The sequence below is a fragment of the Petromyzon marinus genome, chromosome 2 (genome assembly GCF_048934315.1).
Source record: "Petromyzon marinus isolate PM22_M1 ecotype Great Lakes invasive population chromosome 2, UKy_Petmar_22M1.pri1.0, whole genome shotgun sequence".
Taxonomy (NCBI): domain Eukaryota; kingdom Metazoa; phylum Chordata; class Hyperoartia; order Petromyzontiformes; family Petromyzontidae; genus Petromyzon; species Petromyzon marinus.
In genome coordinates this window covers 22990985-23006461 of record NC_133668.1, presented here as the reverse complement: position 1 = coordinate 23006461, position 15477 = coordinate 22990985, and the positions used below count along the sequence as shown (strand labels likewise).

The following is a 15477-nucleotide window of genomic DNA, read 5'->3' as shown; positions in this document are numbered from 1 at the left end:
CAAAGCAGCGTGGAAATAATTGCGGCAGAAGGTTGTTTCACAGTTGAGATGATGAGGTTTTTTAAGTGTACATTTCGGTCTGGGTCATGTGCTTTTCTCATGGTGAGATTAGACTGCTGCAGACAATGCACAAAAGCTAACGAAGACACTTAATGTCATAACATCTACTTGTAGATTCTTGCAGGTTTCATTTTCAGGTACCATATTGGTGGCATGTGCTTTAAGAGTACTTCGGTAAACCTGTCCATTGCGGCCTACTCGCATTTGAATCTGGATTGTTCCTATTCTAATTAGGCACTGGAAAAGAAACAGCTGTTAATGCTGGACTTACGGTAGCACCCACAGATTTAATCTCCCACATGCTTTGAATATTCCCAGCATCAGGTGGTAGATGCGCATTATTTAAATGAGCATGCTATACACACGTACATTAGCTTTGATTGCATTGGAAACGTGTTCGCTTGTGGTTCTGTATATTTTTAAAATTACGCGTGGAAATTATGTGTTTTAGAAGAAAGTTGGCCCAAGTATTGCCAGGCATGAAGAGTGTGCATGTGTGCTTAGACAAAGTACAGCCAAACCCGCACAGGCGTCTAAAATGTGGCACTGGTACATTTTTTTTAAATATCACGAAAATAGCCCTTACAAATTCTTGGTTCTTTCGGTAAAGTCACGTAGAAGGGAAATAAAATAATAAAATTCTCAGGACGTTTCGGCCACAACGCAAGCAGCCATCCTCAGGTGAAGAACAGAGCTCAGTGGCCGAAACGTGAGAATTTTATTTTATGTTTTATTTTTATTATTTATTTCCCTTCTACGTGACTTTACCGAAAGAACCAATAATATAGCTCATAATTATTTACCTCCAAGTGGCACTTGTTGGTCACGCACACTGGTTAAAATAGTATAACGTTTGCCTATCAAGGTGAGTGAATAAATCAAGTGGTGTATGTTACCAAGTGCTAAATACATTATAATATCCCTGAAACAGCCTGTACATTGTATACACTCGAATAAAACGCATTTGAAAAATATATTCAAGTGCTCTCAGTCATGTACAAATTCCAAATAAATTAACTTTTAAATGTAGGTCTATCGGGTCAGTTATTGTAAAGAAGCAGATTAAATATATTAGGCAATATAATCAGGTTTAATATATTAACACAGGCCTTCGTGTCATTTGAGAGCCGTCTAATATACTATCTAAAGTGGAAACCGAAGATAAAAGACCAGAACTGGTACAACCCATTGTACAATTGAAGCAGCACAGTTATATTCTGCGGTGATACACAGATACTCAGGAACATATTTACATTTTAATAAATGCAAAGACATTCACATGCACAATTAATATCTACAAAACGTTAAAGTGTTATTTTGCGGAAACTTGTCATGGCTGCTGTATTAATGTATGGATATAATTAATTTGCATTTCAAAACGAGAGTATTCCTATTCTTGGTTCTTTTGGTAAAGTCACGTAGAAGGGAAACAATAAAATGATAAAAATATAAAACAATGTAAGGGCTATTTTCGTGATATTTTTCTCGTAAGTCATTTTTATTTATTATTTTTTTATTATTGTATTGTTTCCCTTCTACGTGACTTTACCGAAAGAACCAACAATATGAATCCCTGCAGTCACGAAGGCTTTAAATCCAAATTTGAGAGAGTATTTGTTTTACTTAATCATAAGATAAACCCTGCAAGCAAACAAAACTACCATGAATGATAAGTGTGGAGTTTATTTGGTGCAATTTCCATGAATCCCTCTCTGCCTTTCTAATTAATTTCTGTCACATTTACGGTCGTGTTCTAAATGTCTTGACTGAAACATCACGAATGTTTTATTCCCAGTATTAACCCGCTAAAAAGCATGCGTGGACCTTACTTATCGCCTTTGGCAGTCGTAAGTCATTGATGGAAATGCCGCATTTTTATGGCAGGGACCACTGTGAAATGTATAGTATATCATAAACCATAATGCTCAAAGTAACCGAGTAAAGTAATTGAAATTAAAATCTTATGCATTAAGTGTCTTTCTACCCTAAAGAGTAACTATTTCCTGAAGCAGCCTAGTATGTATTTCATTTATAACACAAGCTTTGCTAATGATGCGGTAAAGTGTGTTCCGTCTTGGTTGCTTATTTGTAATGTAACCCCATTTTTCCCAGTCGTAGCCCATGTTTCTCTATGTTTCTTGAAGGTGAAGAGAACCCATAAATGAGAGAAGTGTATCCAACAATGGACAACTACAAAATATAAAATTGTATCATTTTCATACGTTTAACAATTTGTTTAAATCAGAGGAGTAAATGTTCATAGATTTCTTCAGAGATAAATCCCACCAATAATAGTCACTAGTTGATATGTACCCACACCAAATCATGCAAGCACTGACTGACTCAAGCATTAATATGAATACACAATCCTTGTTCTATCACAACGGTCTGTAGCTAGACATCCAAACATTTTCTCATTAGTTCCTCGATGACGCATACAATTTTACAATCAAAGCTTGCATACCATCCGGCACTCATCCTAAAATTGCAATAATTTATTTGTCCTCATACATCATTGTAGCAAAACAAAGTGCTGGTCTGTACTTTGACCGTGAACACAATGTGACAATTTCCCAGCATGCGTAGGACATGTGCGTTTGTTCTTGTAGTCGCAGGATGACGGCGCGCCATACTCTATTGTCTGCCAGATGAAAAAAAAGCGACGCAAGACCGGGACACTCGCATCCCCATTTGTGTGTCAGAGCGTCCGCTGTTTCTTTTTTCTCGTTTCCCATCAACGTTGCGCACCCACAACTCGCACCGGGGCCCGGGAGGCTGTCCTCTGACACTGCACGACTACTGTCATTGCCTTGCGCCTGCTCACCTCTCAGATTGAATGCCCCTCCGTGTGTTCCCGACCGTAAACTACCGCCACAGACTGGGAGGGCACGCACGCTCTCAACTGTTCCCATTGCTTCTCTGCTATTCATAAAGATCACTCGGGAAAATTCAAGCCATTACTTCAAATACCTGTATGAAGAATACACGTGATTTTATGGTCATATCTGCTTATTCCAGACACAACCCTATAGCTGTTCAACAATGCTTTACGCATGTTAAACTTATTGAGTTACGTTTGTGTGTTTAATGCCACTATGAATTTGTATGAAGAAAAAAATACTGAATGCATATACAGTAATTTCAAGTACTGTAGTTGCAACTATTTATGCTATGACAGGCACGCACTATTACATGGTGTTTAACGTCCACTGTTTAGTCATACGCTTTGATAATAATCTGAGCAGAAATGACTCAGCTGGTAAGCATTGAAAAGTGGATCCGTTCTTTAGTTAATTTTGTTTTACGTTTACTATTATCAGCAACAACAGCAACAGTACAACATGGAATGGGTTACCAAGGAAAATGTACCAAGTGGTCATGACGCAGTAAATGGAAATCCAGACAGAATGTTCTTTCAATAAAAAAATATATATTTGGGATTCCATCAGCATTAACCTTGCACAGTTGAATTCCATAATTGGAGCGCGCGAACACATTCACGCACAGTCTCACTCACCAACAAGCACGCAATCGTGGCCCCATGGTCATAGGACGCCTCCCCGGAGAACAGAGAGGGCACGATGACTCGCTGCTCTTCATTGCTCATCGCCGCGAAGTGTTTATTGCCGGCCGAGTGTCTTCCCTAACCGGGGCACCCACCCGTCTGCGCATCTTGAGACCGCGATGACTAATGTGTCATTCGCTTCTTTTTTAGACTTTTTTTTCAAAGCTGTTTACGAGTCTCCTCTCCGTAGACGAAGTCTGGGGATTCCTGTCCGGGTTAATATTGCCCTGACACCCTCCACTCAGGCCAAAGGGAGTTCACTTTTATTAAAGCAGAGGATGTTGTGTTGTTATTTAAACGAGGCAACCAGAACCACGAGGCTTAGACTTAAATTTGGAGTTATGGACACATTGGAATTTAAAATGTCAGTCTTGATGTCACTTTAAAAATTTGTCCCGTTTAAAATAAGGGGCCTGCCAACGCCCTGCCTAATCAACATCATCCTCTTGGTGTCGGTTAAATAATCAGCACCTGGTGATCAATCATTTGGTGGGACGCCAACAGTAGTTATCCTCCCGTCAATATGGTTACTGTCTCTGAGTAACACGGTTGGCTACGTATGGTGTGAAATAAGTTCAACACACATACGAACGTGGAATTACTACAACTCAGAACGTACAGTGAAGATGAGTAATGTTACTAATTAAACACCAGTGAATTTAGAGGGGCGTGGAATAACAGCTGGGTCAAGAATACAGGAATGATAATGGCATTGTATAATACATAACTGATTAAGTGATCAACATACCTGGCAAAACTAAAGATATGAAAAAGAGGGACTGGATAACCGCTGCAGGCGTTTACAATATCATTGTGAGTTCACGTTACGTTAACCAAGTGGGGGCGCTATCGCTGAGCCGTAGACACAGAAGACATCTTCAACGCATTGCGAGCACCATACGAAACCCATAGGCATTTATTTGTTTAACCACTAACGTCAATGTCCTGAGAATATTCGGTTGCCCATGGTTCAACCATGCTACTTTATGTACTTTCTTAGAAACAACATAACGCACGAATAGTATATAAACATATGTTATGAAAATGTTCTGCACTCAAAACGATTTGATCACAACTTGCTCCAAAGTAAATTCTATTTGGTTAGAGCTCAGCACTGGCATAACCTGTTTAATCAAGTTGCCATTGATACATTCATTGGAGCTGTCTAATATTGTTATTGGACACTGTAATTGGACAGCTGGTTTTTGTTATGCATTTTACACATTCAAACATTGAAGGCCATTCCTTCAGGTGGGATTTCTGAAAAAAAATAATGACCATGAGCGCTTGCAGCTGCGATAGTCGTGTAACCAATGCACCTCATCGACTCCGTTCTACACATCAATTCATCACGTCTTTTCATGCTGCAGATCATTTAGAGGTCGATATACTGCATCCTTCATTTAGTAAAGCCATGTTAGGGTCCGTTTCAAATGATGGCTCATTCAAAACCCAATGGTGTTTTTTTTTTTTCAAAACTTATATAGCATTATGCTAAAGAGTAGGCACGTGTGCTCCATGGTCACAGCCGTATAGATTCCTTTCCGAAAGCAGTGGCGTAAGTAAGTATTTTCAGGGTTACACCTTTACCTGTTTTACATTCCTAAATCTGACAATACCTGCATCTTAGTAGAGGCAACTACATTCACGGCATATCCTGCACAGAACGGGACTTATTTCAAAAAAAAGCTCTTGCCTGATTTAAACGGAGCATACACCTACACGTACCTGAACGGATTCATAGGAGCGGCGACGTTGTAGTTAGGGGCCGTCCATAAATGACGTCACGCAATTTTTGACCCCCCCCCCCTCGTCACACGACATCACAAAAAGTCAGACCCCCCCTCAAATATGACGTCACAAAGCTCTGCCCCCCCAAAAAAAACATACTTCAAATCGTTTTAAACTATCGTCATTGCATTTTTCGATTTAAAGCTTTCGTGACTGCAAGGATTCATCTTCTTTGGTTATTTCGGTAAAGTCACGTAGAATGAGAATTGTGGCCGAAACGTCGTGAGAATTTTATTGTTTTATGTTATTATTTTATTATCATTCTACGTGACTTTACCGAAAGAACCAAAGATGATATTGTCATTGTAGTTCGTATTTAATGTGGCGCTGCACTCTGATGTAGGAGAAAATTGATAAAAAAAAGTCTATTTAATTCAGTATAACGTGTTTATATTTATTTAAATTTGAGCATTTTGATGTGACGTCACATTTCTCCCCCCTCCCCTCGTCACAAATGTCTGACAACCCCCCCCCCCCTAGGTGCGTGACGTCATTTATGGACGGCCCCTTAGCGCATTATTGTGTACTGAACCCGGCCATCGGAGATTTTGATTCCCCCGGCCACGGGGAATATCAACCCTCTCCGGCTCGTGCGGTACAATATGGCCAATGAGCCACCAGGATCTAGCAGTGGAACGACACACAGTTGTAAAGCGTGACTATCATTAATAGAATGAACATCTTGAAGACGCAATTCGAGTAGTAATTCATGAGAATGTACCCCATGGAAAAAAAAAAAACCGCGCGGACGAATGCCCACCACGGAGTTTGACAAACATTCCTCGTCCACACGAACAAGCACCATGTGCCTCCCATGATGTCCGCATGCTTAGCAAGCCCCACCTAACTCCTGGAAGCTTCATGCGCGTGTGTGCGCGCGCGTGGGCTCAGCATTTTTGCGCATCCCGCGTGTGGGATGATGGGGAGAGTGGGCGAATGGTGCCTCATGGCAATGATGCTGGAATAGTTGGGGAGGGAGAGAGGGAGGGGGAGGGTGGAGAACTACAAGAGGGAGTTTTGGGTGTGGTTGGTCGGATTGGTGGAGGGAAAATGAGTGGTGGTGTTTGGTTGCTGGTGGTAGTGGAATGAATGGGTGGGTGGGTTGGTGGGTGGAAGACGTTTGGTGGTGAAGTGATGTGATGGGGGGGGGGGGGTGGGAGTCTGGCGGTGGTGGCACTCGAGTGGAGGAGAGGGCTTGGGTGTTGTGCGCGCGCGTGTTGGTGGCTGCTCGCCCGTTACAATCGGTGGGGGTGGGGAGTTGGGCCGGGCAAGCGGCACTCGGTTTAAGGCTGACGTCAGCACAAAGCGAGAGGGAACGCTCCGAAGGATCGCCCGGCCCCCTCGCTCAGTCGTGATCGTGTTGCTGCTGCTGCTGCTGAAGGCACCACCGCCCAACACCATCAACACCTCCGCAACGCGCCGGCTTCTGATGTTCTCCAGCAAACCCAGCCGCGCTTCTCGCTACAAAGAAGCAGAATTCGCCTTCGCCGGATACAATCGATAGGCGGTGGTTTTTTTTTTTGTGTGTGTGCGCGTGTTAACACGATTCATTCACTTTTCTTTTGTTAGTTTGTCACCGTTGTTAAGTTTTTTTTATTTTATTTTTTAAATTCAACTTTAGGAAGGGGTCCACATTTGTTACGGGTTTTTCCGGGGGGGGGGGGGGGGACGTTGCTCGGCGTTGCTCGGCGTTGATCCGAGTTCTTGCTACTCGCGCGGTCTTTAACGTCTCATCATGCGGACTGGTCGTCTGCAACTGCACGCGGGGAGCTGCTCGTCCACGGCGACTCCCCCAGCCCACAGGGTGCCGGGCTCTCCGACACGCGGTGGGCTCCGGTGCCAGGGACCTGGTAGCCTCTTGTTGCTTCTGCTGCTGGTGGTGGTGGTGGTGTTACTCACCCTGCTGGGACCCACCGCTGCCTTCAACCTGGACGAGTCGCGTCCCAAAGTATTCACGGGACCTCAGGGCAGCTATTTTGGATACTCGTTGGATTTCTACAGCCCAGAGAGATACAGGTACGGCATGGTTTCTGGGGTTTTTTTTTACGTGCGCGTGTACGTGATTTAACAGTCTGTGCGGACGGTTGTAACACAGGACGACGAGATATCATGTCGGGGATGCGGAGTGAAGTTTGACGGACCACCGCTACACCACGTGCCGCCGTATGCTGCAATGTTAATCGGCATCATCACGTGCGTTTGCGTTGTAAGAGGACAGGGTGGCTGAACAATAGTGATTTACCACTCATGGACACACTGCTCTCGTGCGAGTTGTTGCGTGCTCAAGCACCTGCACGACTCGTGTGCGGTGACAGCACGTGTTCTGCGTCGGTTCACGATTCGCGCATTTGTACAAGTAACTTCGTATGGCCCAGATGGAATGAATAGCTTTCGCGCCTGACTTGTTTGCCTCGGTGAATGGCATTTGAATGAAATTGCCTCTCGTTTTTGATCGGTATATTCACTTGCATCATCCGTGGACTAATTGTCGTTTCGTTTCCCCAAAGTGGTGGCGGTGTGAGACTTGGGAGCTCCTTGCTCGGCTCACTCGTGCGGCTTCTGAATGCCTGGCTCTCGTTGACTCCTATGGATTTGGTTTTTTGATTGATCTAGTGGGAGCTGGGTGGTGTGTGCTCTCACCACACCATTTTTTCTCATTTGCAATGCGTCTCATTTTTAGTTTTCGCTCGGAGGCGCGCGCGCACGCACGCGCACGCACGCGCGCGCTTTCATTGCCGGCTCTCGCCAACAGGGGGACGACGATGAAACGCGGCGTGAGCGACCTGCAATATGGGCCCCCCTCCCCCCCCCACACACCAGCCGTAGGGTAAAACCACATTTGTTTCCCGTTGTAGACCAACCCGGCCCTATGTATTCGTCAGCACTAAGGGGAGGGGAGGGGGGGGTGGTCCGTTATCAAAACTGCAGTTGGTTGGAATAAAGTTCGGCAAAACACCGGTAACGAGGGCTCGGTACAGATAATGAATTCCTGCAAATTCCCTGGCTTGACGGGCTCTGTAAAACCCGGATAGATGTCAACCCTAATCGGAAATGACTAATAACAATTATTTTGCATGCTTATCATTTCGCTTTTATTTTTTTTCATAATGAATGCTTGAACCTTCATAATTGTTCATTGATACACGAATTTCTATCCATTTGTATTGCTCATTGTCCCACGGTTTTTGTGCAGCGGCTCAAGATGCAGTTGCATAAAAAAATCGTAATTGTATAATATAGGTGGTTTATTAAAGGAAGCCTCAAATTACTCCCATTGCTTCTTGTCAGCAGGGTCCTACAAGATATTTTTGGCCAATTCTTTCAGAGCTCCTGGAGTAATCCTCTGCGTAGGAGTGGATAACCGCACCATAATCCAACACCAATGCCTCAACAATCTATTGCTGTACTGCCTGCTACAGAAGTGTGCCTCGTACATCCTCAACATGATCCACCAACCTAGCATCCAAGGTGCTGTTTGTTCTACTGCGTCCTGCTAAATAAATTCCAATTTAAATTGGATTTGAAATAAATTCCCATTGAAATTGGAATCGAAATGAATTCCACTGGAAATCTATTATTTTGGTTGTCAGTCCGTCCAATAGCACACATTTATTTTCCTTCAATAACAAATGCCATTGGCCTCGGTGGGTGCTCTCTCAAAATGGCCAACGCGAACACTCAAGTGTGCCCCAAACCGGTATAAAATGGAAAATATAACAGGTGGGCTGACACGCGTGCACCCAGGGCTCGTCACAGAATTCTTGGGAAGATGGGTTCGTGCGTAGGTGTCAAACGGCACACCGTCCCATATGGCCTCCACACGGCTGAGGCCCCTTCCCAGTGCCTGCCCCCTCTCTCTCTCAGGGCGCGTTACAGCACTGGCATGCTCGCATGTTTTATTTGTTCCAAGGAAGAGCCAGCTACGAGCTGGAACATTGGAAAAAGTACCAAGTGTATTATTTAATTAAGCGGTTTTACCACACTGGGTAGGCAGTTTCATGACATACTGTGTGTATGGTGATTTTAAAATGTATTTTTTATGTATCGTATGCATGTTTGCTATATTACATTTAAATGTTTTTATAATATTCGTATTGATACACACACACGGTGTCTTGCAGCAAAAAGTGTCGGCATCTATTTCCCCTAAATGAAGTTACAGTTTATTTTTTTTAAACAGTAAGTACGGTATCATCATTATCAGAAACTTGACTATTCGTAAGTCAAGAAAGTTCGTGTCCTTGGGCTTATACTAGGGGACTGTAGTAGCGAGCGTAGAGCGACGCTTATCTTCGCTGTTGGCCATGAGAGTCTGTGCTTGTGGAATTCCATATCGGACAGACTCTTGACTTTTTGCAAGGTGGCAGTAATTGTATCGATCTGAGAGGATGGTCTGAATCATTCCCCCAACCAGGAATTCAACTCGCAACCTTAATTCTACTGCAGCAGCAGCAACAATAATAATACTGCCTATGCTATGTACATGTTTACAGTTGGTTGGCACTGTTGTTGCAGTGCTGAAGTGCTCTATTCACATGCGAACATTGCTCATTGAACTCCAGATCCCAATAACTCAAACCATTGTATGTAACATGAGTACGGTTTTATGGGAAATCAACCTTCGTTGTACCATGGAGAATGTAAAATTATTCGCATAATGAGACCCTTTGACTTGCATACATATGCACATAGTTGTCACATTAAAATTGAACATGCTAATGTTGTCCACATTGTACAGTTTATACAATGTTATTTTCTGATGTATTTTTGACTAAGTAACACCAATCCAATTGTCTATGTGCGGGGAAAGTTGAGTAACGGTTGGCAATGGGGGGAATTCCCATCTGTGCATTGAGTGCAGCCATTATTGACCAGCCAGAACCATGTACTTACTGCCCAGTAAATTGGTCTGCAGACTGAAAATCACAAGATGACCAAAGCTGGCTATGAATTTTACTTCCTTTGCATAAGAACAACGTGAACTTCTCTGCAACTAACGTGGAGACGTACGGCTGGGAGATTATCCAACGCAATGCCTGAATTGCGGAACAGTGCCTGACAGTGCGAGTGGGTGGGTGACCTCATATGAGCACATTTCTTTGGAATAGACACTGCAAAAGGTGATTTTTTTTTGTTTGCATTTCAGTGGGAAGTAGTAGCTGCCGATTATGATGATGCATTCCACGCCTTGCTTATGTGGCAGTTTGATAAGCGGTTTTCCTGTTGTAGTGATACACTGAAAGTACTAGTCGCCAATTATGACTGTGTATCCATCTAAAGTATTTGTATCACCGCTCGCGGTTGGGTTGCTAAGCACACTGGCTCGAGGAAGCAAAGCTGGAAAATGTTTTGGAGAAGTAATGGTGCAGCTGTATTCATGGAGGGAGTGGATGGTTCATACGATTACTTTTGGCCACAGCTGTTATGGGCAAATTAGATGATTTTAAAGTGCTGGCATGATCAATTCACAAGGCAATTTTTTTTAATTGAAAACCCCAACGCAAAATAAGACATTGCATGTTTTCTCCCAACGAGTTATCAAGGCCAAAACACTTTCTCATCAACGTTTAAATTGCCATGGAAGCATACTTTATTTGTCGTTTGCGCATGCATTGCATGGCAGCTAGACTGGAGTGGTAGCTTATTGTTCCATAATCCCGTTATATCCAGTTTGATCCATGGCCATCGCAGTTACTGGAAGTAAATGGTGTTTAAACCCGGCTTGGGACTAATGTATGCGAACTTGCCTTACGATTTATACTTTAATCGAGTCCAAAATAACCAGCCCTGGCCCTGGCCTCAATGGTAAATTTGGCTCATTTAACCGCAATTTAAGTAAAAAATGTAACCGCACTTGATGTCTGCAGTCTATATCCATGCTTACAGCTGAATGTGTTTGTGTGCAGCAATGGCATTGTGGTGGGAGCCCCCAAAGCGCACACAGATGCGCATCCCAACGTGACGCAGCCTGGGGCCGTCTTCATGTGCCTCTTGCGTGAGGAGAACTGCACGCGCATTCCCCTGGGACCGCCCGGTAAGCCCTGCCACCCAGCCTCATCGCAGTCGGCGCCGGCGGATTTTAACGGCGGTGTGGCGTGTTGCACTGATCATGGCTTTTGCGTGGGCAGTTGTGCACATTCTGTGTCCAAGAACGTCTTAATCTATAGCATGTGGCACTAGGAGATATTTTGTATAGATGCATATTGATTCGCTGCCCCGAGGTGGGGAGTTTGCAGAGGTCAGGGGTGGGGGGCTGAGTGCCATTTGATAGCCGAGTGGCATTGGGTGGTTTTGAACATTAAAGTTTGTATGCATGTTGAACTTCTTTTCGCACCGTACATAGCCAACCGTGCGAAAACCTCGGGTAGCAAAACTTTAGCACTACATATTTATTTACTTGGCTGATGAGAGTGAATTATGGGATTACCAAGTCATTACAAATAGTTGTCACGTAATTCACTGTTGGCCATATCAGGAGCTGTGGGAGGACAACAAGGAGGCCTCTAGTAAAGTGAGCACCGTTATCTTTGTGATGGGGCTTTATTCACTGGACTCAGAAGTGCGAGAGTGATGTGTATGTGGGCAGTTGATTGCAAATCAAGTATGATAGTTGTGTGTGTTTGCGCGAGAGCCGTAAAGGGGGAATGAGTGGATGCGTGCGATTTGTGTGCGTTTGCGTGTGTGAAGTGGGGGTTAATTGCATGTGTTGCACACACAATGTGTGATAACATTCATGTAATGGGCCTAAAACTATAAACTCTTTTTATTTTACCAGGAAAGGCCCACTGAGCTATATACAGCTCCTTTTTTTAGAAACAACCTGGCCACAAATGATAGCTCGACAGAGTGACTTATTACGTTTAAATGTATAGCAGACAAATACTCTTGGACGCATGTTTTTAAATGTGGAGGGAAAAACCGGAGGACCCGGAGAAAAATCCATGTGACCACTTTTTAGTTGTAAGCGCAATATTGACTATTCATCAAAGTTAGGCTGTATGGTACTTCGAGAGCATAATTTAGAATTGGCATGGGTTTCTCGTGATCGTCTAAAAGTATTAGATGGGGAGCCAGTGGACGCTGTTTTGCACATTACGCGGTGATCTAGCTGGCTTGTGTTCCATTCCTGGCCATGCAAAGCACCAAGGCTTCCTGGTATGTGAACGTGGCCTTGGACTGCCCAAGGTTGACTCCACCTAACAGGAGGAATGGTGCAGTTTGTCGGTATCAGCAGGGGGAGATGAAGGTTGCTGCCTGTGGCCACGCCATCACTGCATACGCAGTGCTGGGCTTAATTGGTGCATGCTGAAAGAACTTGCTCTGACAAGCAAATAGGATAACTAAACTATTTACTATTGTTATTTTACCAGATAAGGCCCACTGAGCTATATAGCTCTGTTTCCGAAGTGACCTGGCCACAAATGATAGTTCGACAAAGTGGCTTATTATCATGTGCAAATATATATATAGCAGACAAATACTCTGAACGCGCGTCGATTCTAAATGTGGAGGGAAAAACCGGAGGACCCGAAGAAGAATCCATGCGACCAAGGAGAGAAAACATGTAAACTCCAAATATAGAGGCGTTTGGGTCGGGATCGAACCAACGAACCTCTGTATACCAGGCGAGGTAGTTAACATCTTTCTACCGTTAGCCGACTCTCTGTGTTGTATTGCATTATAGTTCTAAGTTTGCTCGGTTTATTTTCTCATTAATTCTTACCTGATGACGGTTGGTTGTGTCGCAATCGAAACGTCGTATTCTATTATTTAATCTATTTTTTTTTCTACGTGACTTTACCGAAATAACCAAATAATATTTCTACCATGGCACCCCTATACCAGGGGTGGTTCTTTGTCCTGTAAGAACTATATAGTGTTTTGATATTTAAGTGTAGTGATGAATAAACAATGGCGAGACTCGTAAATGTAAGGTGCTGTGTTGGTAGTGATACATGAAGAATATGGTGTGGTTTTTTGAGTTGGATATGAAGCCTCCACTGAGACACGTTTGGAAAGTGTTTTCGATGTAGTTTATGAGTTGTGGGTTTTCTGAATGTGGTGATTTCAAAAGGGGACCGTTACAATGTCTTGTTGCTTTGACTCACAAATCCATAGATTTGGGTGTCTAAACATTGCTTGAAGAAGATCATAGGCATTATCTATGGTGCTCTGTAGGCCTGTTATTAAACCATGCAGTGACCATGCACTCTCCTTGGGTGTTTGCCTCGCTTACTGCGGGCTAAAGGGTGGTGTCAAAAGTGACCCATTACATCCAATAATTTGTTAATCAATTAATGATATTGCATTCCATCCGCTTGGACACCTGTTTGACAGCTTTTCACTGCTCCCTATATATCACCACTTAGAAATAATGCCTGTGGCTCATAGCAAACTTGCTATTATTAATTAGATTTTTAAAACTGGTTAATCTGGCTTGAAACGTGCTGCTCTGTGTGCAGAGATGGGCATTGTCAATGACAGAATGCTCTGCCTCGTGTGAACGTTTCTAGCTCGATAAGCTACATGCTTATTGCCGTAATAATCAATCATGACCTGGTGAGCACAGCATTTCATTCATGTCGTGAATGTTTCGCAGAGTTTAGTTGCTGCGTGCTGCTCGCCAAATGCAGGCGCAACTTCTCTCCGCGCAGTTTCTCCACATGTCACATGGAACGTACAGTGGGTTACCAATGTGAAAATGATCCATCTGTCTGTGTGTAGCCTTTATTCATCAGTCTCTCCCCAATCCCTCGAGGCTTCACCTCTCACAGAATGGCCCTCTCTTCCATCTGCATGCTGTCATGCGCCTGCTACACACTCGTGTCTGGATATAAAGCGCCTTATCTAACAGCCTTCGTCTCACCGTCCTGCTACCCTGATTTATCGCCTTACTCGACTACTTTATTTTACGTTTCTATGGTGTCATTATATAAAGCTGTGTGGAGAAGCTGCTTCGTGCTGTGTAAAGGCAAGGCAGAGAATGAGGAGACGCTGCCCATACAAGCATCTGGCCAGGTTGTGCTGCAGTTTTGAGCGTTCAACTCACAATATGAATGATGCAATTTCAAATCCCAATCGAGGGTTGATAACACCATTACCATATTGGAGGAAGCCAAGTGGGTCCTTGCCACAGAAATGTCGAATTTTTCACCTGCAGTTGTCAGGGCTACTAAAGGAAGGGTAGGCATTGCCCAGTCGGTTTCGGAATAAGGTGGCATTGGAAATTTTACTTTTTGAATATGTCCAAGGCATGCGCCGACATTGTCGTACGTATAAAACAATATATATTTACAGCATTTCCCCTTTGTTTTACTCCTACAATGCTACTGGATAATAAGAAGTAGGCCGGCAGAGGAAAAGCACAGTGAGCAAATTACAGGAAGTCATGAGTAATAATGAAGTGGTGGAGCGGTGATTTAATTTGGTTTGCTCACTCTACTATGGACCCAGCAGACATCAATTATTATAATTCCAGACAGAAAAGGTGTCTTTTTACTTTAGCTGTGGAGTGTCAAATTAAACGATTATTTAATGCCTTTTTCAAACCGCTGCTGGATTCAGTCTTGGCAGTGCTGGTTTGTGTGCTGGTTCGACAGCCCAGGAACGGTTCTCAACTCACTCATCACTGATGTTTGTTGTGACCGGGACTCGAACGTGGGTTGTCACACTTAATGACCCGCATCAGAAAGTGCTTTCCCTCGATTTGAGCTCCTGTTCAGAATCTGATTATGCTGGATGTAATCTCCAGCGAAACGTCCGTACCCATGTAAATATGGTGAAGCAGTCATGCATTTGGCACGTCTGATTCACGTGACACTTTTATTAATTGGCTGTGTCTGTGGAGGTGGGTTTACGACACACTTTGACAAGATTTAAACCCCCCCAAAAATGGGTGCCGCGGTGGTAAGATGTGAATTACCTCGCATGGTATGCAGGGGTCGTGGGTTCGATCCTAACCCTGACGGCTGTATATTTGGAGTTTGCACGTTCTCCCCGTAGTCACGTGGATTTTTCTCCTGGTTCCTCCGCTTTTTCCGTCCACATTTAGAAACATACTT

At 43.8% G+C, this 15477-nt stretch overlaps 1 protein-coding gene across 1 annotated transcript in view; it reads left to right on the top strand.

Annotated features, from left to right (window-relative positions):
- The first annotated feature begins 6580 nt into the window (after positions 1–6580).
- Positions 6581–15477, top strand: part of LOC116944898 (integrin alpha-8-like) — a 124636-nt gene continuing 115739 nt past the window's right edge. Inside the window, exons 1-2 of the mRNA XM_032958791.2 lie at positions 6581–7432; positions 11323–11450. Coding sequence (XP_032814682.2) covers positions 7152–7432; positions 11323–11450 — 409 coding nt within the window. The 5' untranslated portion in view covers positions 6581–7151. The remainder of the gene's footprint in view (positions 7433–11322; positions 11451–15477) is intronic.